We start from the raw sequence: 10,682 nt of genomic DNA, 5'->3' as shown, positions 1-10,682 counted from the left end.
GAACTATGCTTGGCGTAATTGTTTAAATACTGTAAAAGTGCAACATATTTTTAACCTGTCTAAAGCACATCCCCACCTCCTTTATAAGAGATATTTGGAAGCTGAGCATGAAACGTGGTAGAATAGATGTTATGGAAACCAAGGTGATTATGGTAGGGGTTGACATAGTGGTAATCAAGATGTATAGTCTCTGTCTTTGAGGAAGTTCTTTTATAAAGAAGGTGGAGAGTAGTTCTTCCAGTTCTCTTTTGTGATTTATTTTTTTTTTCCTGAACTAAGAAGTTATTAATTAAAAAGAAAAAAAGATATGGAAGTTGTCTGTTTCTGTTTCTTCTGTGGTATATTCTCATCCCACAGAATGGAGGTATGCAACTCTTGCTGATTGCTTTGTCAAGGTATTAGGTATTTGAATGTTGAGATTTTACAACTAAGTATCATCCTTGAACTTGTAGTGACTGAAAATGACATGAGTTCTTGTGTCATTCCAAGAAATTCTCTCAAACTTTCTGAAAAGTGTCAGAGGATATCACAGAGGATCATCAGTATCTCTACAATTTTTATTATGGATAAGTGTGAAACTATTAAATAGATTTCAGTTTTGTCAGTGAGATGGCTTCAAGATGCTAGTATATGAAAAAGTTTCCCACTTTTGAAAAGTAGATACTCTTTTAGTTTCTCACAATACCATAAACACTGAAGTGACAAGCATGTGTATACCACTACTGATTTAACAGCAGGCTACAGAAAGTGATTGTCATATTGTGCTCATCTTTAGAATGATCTAAATTGCATAAATGCTAAGATTTCAAATGGCTTCTGTTAAGAGAACTTTTTCTGAATAGAACTTTTCCCTTGCAGAGTAAATAGGACTTGTCTGCGCCCTGTTCTGAGATGAAAGACATTGATGCCAGAGTCATTAAGCTTCAAATTGCAGTTTAGTATCCCAGGATTTCTGTGCTACCACCATTCCCATACTTGAAGCTGGATATCCTTTAATGCGGTAGCTAATCTATACTGCTGTTCTCAATTAAACAAGTTGTCATTTGTTCTTCAGACTAAATTTAATAGAAATTCAAACTCAGGTTAAGTAGTGTAAAAGTGAAAATGCTGTGTTGTTCTATACGTCGTAAAGACAAGCTGATAGACCTTAAAACTTACCATGGTTTTGGCTTGCCCTGCACTTACATTGGAAGGTTTACGTATTTTAAATTCCATTATGTCAAACAATGACTTGTAACTAATTTAGTTTGAGGAAGCTGCTGATTTTGGATTTGTCTCCTATCAAGTGGCCAGTTCTGTCACAGCATAAGCTCTTTCAAGCACTTCCTGCATAAAGAATAGGGAAATTTGGAACAATTATTGTTAGGAAGAGAATGCAATATATGGCATTATGCAGCTGACCATATACTAATTTCAAGAGTGAGTGTTAATCTGAGAGCCCTCGGTGCATCTCAAGTATTTGAATCAGCAACTGTGTAGGATATATTTTTTTTAAGCTCTGCTACTCTTTTAATAGAAAAATCCTGGTATTTGTCACCCAAAGATAAATCATTCTTCAAACAAAATACATCCATTTTGTATCAATTTCTAGTCTTCAGTAGAACTGTGTAGTGCAAATTCTTAGCCTACAGCAAGAGCTTAGGGAAACAAGTTGACTCAAGTAAAAGGAGTTAGGCATTTGAGAATTCTAAATTATGCTCTGAAAATCAGGTTTCTTATGGCCTCTCAGAAATATCTGCTGGAATGGGGTTTTGTTTTGTACAACCTCTGAAAATAAGCCAACAGTCATTATATTGTAGTCCTTTCCTAGAAGTTAGGAAAAGGATCTCTTTTAAAAAGAATGTGTTGGGATTTTGCATTTTCCCACCTATTTTATGTAACATTCTTTCTGTATGATGTTTGGGAGCTGAAATACCACTTACACAATTCCAAGGAATAACTTCTGAAGGAAACTAATTATACTATTTCCCACAGCAATGCTTAATATGCAAAGATTGCTTCTAAATCTGCTTTTCAGGTCATCCTTCTTTTCTTCACACTTCACCATTTTGACTTTCAATGAGGTAATTTCACCCTTAAGCTCATTAGTTTCCATAGGAAATGAATTATAAAAAATGCTAAGTGTGCCATATGAGGTTTAACATCAAAGACATTTCTAGACAGACCATGAATATATGTTGAAACTATATTTGGTCTCTGTTGGGTATTCTTTTCAATGCTGCTGAGCTTCAGTTTCTTGCTTTTATTAGGTAAGTGTTGGCTTAAGACTTACCTATTTTTCCCAATCCAAATTAATCTTTAATTCTTTAGAATAGAATCTAGTAACTGACTGGACTATTTGAGTCAAATATGTTTTGTCTTGGCTCCATGTGCCCTTCTCATGGGGAGAAAAATCCCTCAGACAGTTATGAGTAGGCTGTTTTGTAACAATTGCTTTTAAAACAAGTTAGATTTCTGAAAGGAATCTGTGTTTCTGCTAAAAAGTTTATAAATGGATTTTTCTTGCTGAGTGCTACTCTGAATCCTCAAAGTTAGGATGTAGCAGCTGCATCTTAAGTCTTTTGGATTGTTTTCCCATTGAGCCTCCATGCTCAACCATTTTGACTACCTGACAGTAAGAAACCTAACACACAGAATTCTTGTCAGCTTGCGTAGCTTCAAGCTTTTATTTTGAAGCTCTGTTTCAACAGTGAAAAAACAGGGGATACCCACATATTTTTGTCCTATTCAGTCTACTTAACACATTGTCTAGAAGGATTGTCTGGTATATTCTAGAATAACTAATTTTAAAAGTTAGCATTATTCAAATCCGGTTTTACTGAAAAGGATACTCCTGTTTGGTAGCACCATAACAGTTTTAGATGCATTTTTCCTATGCATTTGTGACTCGAATTATTTTCCTCCTCTTCAGTGAGTGTTTAGCATGCTTATTCCATTTGCTGCTTAGTTACTGTATGCAAAATAGCCCAGTAAACTGCTGCATTACGCAAAGGTAAAACTGACTCCCAAGCCCATGTATGAGTTATGGGGTTTTCTGTCATTACAGAGTATCAGCATAGCGCTTAGAAGTAACATAGCTGTTAGTATTACTTACAACATTTATTCCTATCTAAAAACTAATCCTAATCAATATTTACAGCTGAGAGTATTAGGGCACTTTATTTCACCTGGAGCTTTCAAAATTGCTTAAATTTGTGCGATGACTCTTTTGAAGAGTAGGGATGGAAACTGTTTCTGTTCCTGGAGGGTGGAATAAAAGAGGAGAGTCTCAAAACAGTTCCTTTAGCTGTAAGGGGAAGAAAATATTTTATAAATTGTTTGAAGGTATGAAATAAAACACAAATATCTCTTTAGCAGTTAATTTGAGTGATTTTTTTGGTTTTGTTTTTTTTTTTTTAGGCAGAAAGTAAGAACTTCAAAAGCCAAGTCAGGAACTTAAGTCTTCCCATGTGTTGTACTCTTGACTCTCTTCAGGGCAGACCAAGAATGAGAAGGTCACCTTTGTGTACCTGCAGCGGTTAGGTGTTGGGCTTCAATACTTTCAAGGGGCAGAAGACCTCACCTTTGAGTAGTTTGGTGTATCAGCCACCTCAATTCTGAGAATAAGCAACAGTGTTCAATATTGTATATCTTTCAAGGGGAGGGTGTCTGTCAACATATATGTGTGTATACTCCATGCTGAACATATGATACTAGATGTCTCATGTATAGTTGCTTATCTGCTGCTGTAGCAGGCAGTGATGGAAGAGTTACATGGTGTTGAGACAAGCCCTGTGACAGGAAATCCAAACTCCGACAGACACCAGCCACTGGCAGGTAGGCTTCACTGAGTTAGAAAAATCTGTTCTTGGTTATGTAGGGGAAGTCAGTGTAAACAACCGCCTCATTACCTCACTAGGTTACTGGGGAGAATCCATACAGGATCTAATCCTTGGGTGTTTGCCGACTGAATACTGCGACAGCTTTTTTGCTCCTTCTTTTGCAGCAACTGCTAGGGATGTTGCTGTGCTGGTGTACCCCATGTGACTACTGGTGCTCACACAACTTAGTCTTTCAGCAAAATAAAAAGAGTGTCATTACATTATAAAAATGAATAGTTAAACATGCTTTTATTGAAAAAGCCACTTTTTCCAGCCCTTCAAATGTAGCTATTGTCAATAACTGAACAAGTACTTTTCAAAAGTTGATTTCAGTACTTCAATCTTTAGAAATTTAAGAAGTAACAGAACATTGACTCTGAATTACAGTATATATGAATTTAATGAAATGGAAGTTCTATTAGAGTACTGAAGACTTCTAAATATTTTCTTCAATCATAAATATATTAACTCTTCCCTTTGAATCAGATAGCATTAATTAAAAAACAACAATGACAAAAAACAATCCAACAACAACAAAAAAACCCAACTTGGAGCCAGACCTTTGTGCTTCAAAACTACTAAACTGTAGTCTGGTAATAACAAATGTAGAGACTTGTTTGCTGTTCATGTTTGAGTTAACTGCTAAAGGGCATATATGTGTTTGCTTCCAGTGCTGCCAGATGAAAAGCTTCTATGTCTACGTAGACATGTAAACACACACTCAAAATATAAGTCAAAACCAACAGTCTTGTGTTGCATATCTCAGACATTAATAGGTAGCAAATGGAAGCTGTACTAGAAGGCAAAATCATAAATAATTCATTTAAATATTTCAGGACTCAGACTTAAATGCCTTCACATAGAAGGATTAAGATAACTCAATGCACACTGTACCTAATATAGGGGAAGATTTGTATGGAAGATATTTCTGACACCTGTTTTATGGCATACTGTTGCTTTAAAACAATGTGCTGTTTCAGCTGCAAAATACAGCTTCATAAGGAATTTCTTTCATTTAAGAAAGCAAAATAATTCTAAGTTGTGGGCTGAACATGCAGGAGTCTCATGCAAAGATAGGAAAACATCACCGGGAGGCAATTAAAATACTGGAAGGGTTACTGAAGGCAATAGGACTAGCATGCTTCCCTTTGGTTCAGCGTTCAATTGAATGCCCTGTATTTGTAACCAGGGAGGCACAACCACTTAGTAGTCCATTTCTAAAGAAAGTGAGCACTCAAAGTTTGCCCCACTTAGTTTTAAGTCCTGCCTCCTAAAGGAAGAGAAATAGTTCTCTAGGCAATGTGCGTTACCAGCAATAAATAGCTGGTGGATATAGGATCAGAGCAGCTGCAAATATCCAAGTGTTGGATGCTGAAAACTATCCCTAGTATTTCAGTGTTTTTATATACATGCTCCTGTTGCCATGAGGAGTCACTTAAAAATGTAGTGGACTAAGGTGGTTTAAGCCTATGTAGATCTAACAAAGATAAAGCTATATCAGACTTCTATAGAACTAGCATCCAGTACTGGGTTGCTCAGCTTGTCTGTATGCTTCTCTAAAGAGGATATGAAATAATCATTGTTTGTAATGTTAGAGATGCTAATGCTTGGTAAACTGTGCTAGAGTGCAGAAGTTATGAAATGCTTAAAATTAAGTTTACAAAACTGTACGGAAACATGCATGATTAAATTCTTACCCTTGGCTTGGCAAGGCTTGGATTGTACAGGCATAGCTATAAACAAAATTTAACTCAGAGCTCCCAACAGAAAGATTCGAGTAATACCACAATGGCAGAGGACTGATTGACATTTCAAATATAAGCCATGGTGTAACCATCTCAGATGACTTTAATTTCTCATTCCAGAAAAGGTTTTCTGCAATCTGAAGTACTTCTTCAGAGGATACTTTCTTGTATAAACCACATTAAAATTCCATGCAGAAGAATAGAGATGAGGTTAGTGAACATACGAAAAGGTTGAATTTGTGCTGTGCTATTGTATGCATCATCACAATCTCAGTCCCAGCAGATGGGAAGCAAACACCGTTTTTAACAAAGTCGCATCCATCTTTGACTACCATGCTCAATTGCTTGGCACAGCTTCCACTCTCATCATGTCCCTGTTGTCTCTGTTTTTGTGAACTGATGTTTCAGTCTTTCTGAGGGCATCACTGGACTGAAGCTTGGCTTAGTGTAGGACCAGCTACGGTATCACAGTTCTGTGAGGTCTCAGTAGTATTAGCATCCTCAGCTGATGAGCTCTGCTGTTCCCTGGAAGAGCTTGGGGCCTTCACATGACCTTTGTATAAACTGGGGGATTTTGCCCAAAGGGGAAGATTTGACATGAAGATGGTAGAACTGTTCCCCTCCACAGTCAGAACCGTTGGCTGTTTATCTGGCACAGCTGGAGCATACACAGCAGTTTGCTCTGGCAGATGATCTCCACATTGACTAAGGTGTTCTGCTAGGACCAGAGGCTGCTGATCATCCCCTTCTTCAGAAATAACAAAAACTGGTTTGGTTTTATCTGTTTCTAACATAAGTTCCTTTGTTTTGGAACCATTGACCAAGTTGATTTTCAGTGGGTTGGAGCTCTCTAGATTTCTGGGGCTTTGGCTGTTAGCTGGAGATGTTGCCCCTAGATGTCTTGATGGATCCAAGGACCTCACATGTTTGCTGTCAGGGGAACTGACTAAAAATCCAAAATAAGGGTTCCCAAACCTGGATTTCTTCAAATTGCAGGAGCTTAGCTTCCGCTGCCTTTGTGCAGACAGAGTGAGGGGGTATGAAGCATTACTGGCAGATGAATCAGAGTAAACGGTCCCTGATGCCCCCTCTATCTCAGTGGCTGAGATTACTTTTCTGGTTGAGGCACCTTGAGATCTTGCAGTTGTAGGAAAACCCTGCACAAAATAATGATAAATTAACAGACAGGGCATGAAAAGCAGCTAACTTTTACCTCAAAGGAACTAAATATTAAGATTCCTGGTTATGTTAAAGGTGAGATGCATTCTTTAGCAAAAACCTATGTTATTACCTTAAGAAAAAGAAGAAACCTCCTCTATTAGCTTTGTAACAAGCTGTTGGTTTGATGACTACAGTCAGCAAAACCTAGATATTCCTCCCACACCTACAGATTCCTTGCAATGCAATAGTAATATATCAATTAGAACAAATTTAAGGCATAGCCAGGGGAAAAAAGGTACATGTCAAAACATTCAATGAGATATTCTAGTCTGAAGGCATTTTTAAATGTTTTTCTGGACTGCGAATCATTTCTTAAACAGGTGCTAACTGCTGGGAAATACAGCTTCTTAGCACTTCAGGAAAGCCTGGATAACTTGCAGTATAGGTAGGCAAAAGAGTTTGCCATACACCAAGCAAGATGGACTGCAGTGTGCATCACATTGCAGGCTGGGGAGGCAAAGCGGTAGACCAAGGGGAAAACATGTCCCATCAGTGAGCAGCGGGGAGTACTGGGGCACAGACCCTAAGCACCATGTTCTCCCTTCCTTGCAAGACTTACGCTGTTGTCAACCAGCTTTGTGAAGGGACTGTTAGTGGTCCAGCTACACCACTTTTTCTGTAGCTGTGGTATTGGAGCCAGGAAGTCGTGGAAAGTGCGGGCACTCCATGTGCGTTGTCTGGGACAGTGATTTTCCAGCTGGGCATTCCCCTTCTCAACAGTGTCTGCTCCTGCAGCCGTGTGATTAGAAGCCAACCAGTCAGACACAGAGGCTGGGCTCGTGACACTTCTTTTTAGATTTTTGTCCTGAAAAGATTAAATAAAGATTGTTTACAGCATCTTTTAACAAAACATTTATCAAAATACTTCAAAAATATGCTGTTAGTGCCAGAGACTTGGTTCTTCAGTGGCTCTGTTCTCAGGACAAGACACGGGAATGCAGCTTCTCCTAGTTGCTTTTGTAGTGTGCTGCCTGGATCAAAGTTTTACCTTGCTTCCCCAGTTTTAGGTTTAACACTAAATTGGGAAATTTCAGTTATGTAAGAAATAAAGTCCTACCACTCTTACTAACCAAACATATCAAATATCTACAGCTTTATTTTACTGGAGTTATGTAATAGATTAGAGTAGTAAACTTCACTCTGTAAAACGTAATTCTTCCACTTTGCTTGGCTCTTGGAAGGCTCCAGTTGTGCCTGTCTGGAGACACAAAACTTCAAGGAGGATGGGGCCTGCATAAAGAAGTCCAGAAGCAAGGAACAAGAGAATCACAAGTCGCAAAAATGCATGACTCAGGAGGGAAGACTGAAGTAAGTGGTGGTTTTTATCAATGTTAGGGAGGAATTAAGAAAAAGAATTAAAAACAAGGAGAAAGGGAATAATTTCTTCTTGGTGTCTGTGGTGAATAGAACAAGAAGCATGAGACAGATTAGAGTCAGAGATTTTCATTTCATATAAGAAATGCTTTTCAAGTGGAAAACGTGCTTTAGCAGTAAAACAAGATATCCAGACAAGGTGTGAAATTGGCATCATTGGAAGATGAAACCACATTAAACCATTGTCACCAACTCTGTGTAGAAGCAAAGTTGATGTGACATGGGAATGAACTTGCATCAAAAGGAGTGTGACCAGCAGGTCGAAGGAGGTGATCCTGCCCCTTTATTCTGCTCTCGTGAGACCTCAGCTGGAGTATTGTGTGCAGTTCTGGTGTCCTCAATATAAAAAGGACATGGAACTGTTGGAACAAGTCCAGAGAAGGCCACGAGAATGATCAGGGGACTGGAGCACCTCCCGTATGAAGATTGGCTGAGAAAGTTGGGGCTGTTCAGCCTGGAGAAGAGAAGGCTGCGTGGAGACCTCATAGCAGCCTTCCAGTATCTGAACGGGGCATATAGGGATGCTGGGGATGGACTCTTCATTACGGACTGTAGTGAGAGGACAAGGGGTAATGGGTTAAAACTTAAACAGGGGAAGTTTAGATTGGATATAAGGAGGAAATTCTTTCCTGTTAGGGTGGTGAGGCACTGGAATAGGTTGTCCAGGGAGGTTGTGAATACTCCATCCCTGGCAGTGTTCAAGGCCAGGTTGGATGAGGCCTTGGGTGATATGGTTTAGTGTGAGGTGTCCCCTGCCCATGGCAGGGGGGTTGGAACTTGATAATCTTAAGGTCCTTTCCAACCCTAACTATTCTATGATTCTATAATTCTATATATTACTTCTAAAGATCTCTTCCATGCTTTATATGTTCTGGTGTTGCATTTAAATGCCCAGCTTTTATCCTTAATATTGATTTGGGTTTAGAGCCAAAAGAGTTAAATAATCCCTGACTGTGCTATGAATCTCGTTTCATTCTTACTAATACTTCACCTGCTATTTATATGAGCCTCCTGTTCCACAACTCTGTATGTATTTTTAATTTTCAGCTGTGCGAATATGGTTGTCATGAGAGGAATGCAAAATCCACATTCCCAAAGTTTACACAGTCCTTAAAGTGGATCTGAAATAAATCCAACAGTGTCCTGGATTTAAAAGTCCTGAGAAACTAGAAACTTGTCGTTTTTTATTTCTGAGAAACTGAACCTCTCAAGTTTCTGCAAATCAAAGAAACTATTTAGTTTAAATGTCATGTTGGGTATGGATGGGCAGAGAAGCAAGAAATTAGCTAGTACAGTAGAAAAAAATCTCAGTAGGAAGCCATGAGAGGCTTCAGGCTCTGGATAAGGTTGTTCAATGTTAAGCTCTTAGTCTCAGACTTGATTAAAGTAACAATCTCTATTTATAAGCCAGCTGTCTTCTCATCAGAAGCCTCTTAAGGCTGTCTTAGGATTTATTATTCTAGTATTATTATAAGTACTTCCAAAGTGGTGTAAAAGCTAGCCACTGGTTTTGAGACAGGATTTATTATTCTAGTATTATTATACGTATTTCCAAAGTGGTGTAAAAGCTAGCCACTGGTTTTGAGATAAAAATAATCTGGAAGGTGAATAGATATACAAAGGTGAAGAATATATTTTCTAGATTTTGGAAAATGTTTTAGCAAAAAAGTATTTCTTAAACCCCCATGATAATACTCTTTACTGAAACCTTTGCATCTGAAACTTGTAATGTCTCAATAGAAGTCAAAGGTTAGAAGTTAGCCAAAGGCTGAACTATGACTTAAACCAAACGGGATGTAGAAAGCCAGGACCATCCTGGAGAACACCTCAGAAGCCATCTGAAAGCCATCTTACACTCCCTTTCCTCATGCTAGACCATAAACAGGTACATGTGTTTGCTGTTCCACCTCTTGCCTCCTAACAGGGGATTGGTTTCTTCAGATGGGTTTTAAAAGCTACAAAGCAAACGAGTTTATCATCTGCTCCTGCCCAGCAGAGCTGAGGCTTACACTTCTTGGGGAACACATGACCAAGTGGCCACAGTCACCATTTCTCAGAAAAACGTTCTGGATTATTTTTTATTGAAAGCTCCTTGTAGCTTGCTTTGCCTAGTCAAGCATTTTGTGTGAGGTGAGTCTGATGAGATTTACCGTACCCTAAAGGCTCAGGATTTCACACATATTTTCACGTGAGGATAACTCCTTAGTTCCTGCTAGGGAAGTGGCTACATACCACTGAATAACTCATCCTGCTTGCCTAGTGCTGGTTTACAAAAACTGCACCATACTGTCTGTGTGGGGCTCAGAGGCTGGCCAGCTGCACTGTACACCCTAAAAATACACATTTAGAAACTAAACTGTAAACATTTATTTCTAACATCCAGTAACCCAGATTATCAAGTGGCCTAAAGAGATCCTATTTGAGTGCAGGTCTGTAATTAGCCTGCTGTGCTCAATTTCCACCCCCCTTGATGAGGATAGTC

General features: G+C 38.7%; 1 protein-coding gene across 1 annotated transcript in view; it reads right to left on the bottom strand.

The window, feature by feature from the left end:
- Positions 1-3,822: 3,822 nt before the first annotated feature.
- The window catches only part of LOC133221727 (uncharacterized), a 35,035-nt gene continuing 28,175 nt past the window's right edge, over positions 3,823-10,682 (bottom strand). The window contains exons 6-7 of the mRNA XM_061370886.1: positions 7,386-7,631; positions 3,823-6,762 (exon numbers count right to left, since the gene is read on the bottom strand). Coding sequence (XP_061226870.1) covers positions 6,028-6,762; positions 7,386-7,631 — 981 coding nt within the window. The 3' untranslated portion in view covers positions 3,823-6,027. The remainder of the gene's footprint in view (positions 6,763-7,385; positions 7,632-10,682) is intronic.

The sequence above is a fragment of the Neopsephotus bourkii genome, unplaced genomic scaffold (assembly GCF_033783945.1).
Source record: "Neopsephotus bourkii isolate Nb327-2 ecotype Australia unplaced genomic scaffold, CSIRO-AGI_Nbou_v1 NB_1542, whole genome shotgun sequence".
Lineage (NCBI taxonomy): Eukaryota > Metazoa > Chordata > Aves > Psittaciformes > Psittacidae > Neopsephotus > Neopsephotus bourkii.
This window is presented reverse-complemented; position numbering and strand designations above follow the sequence as displayed.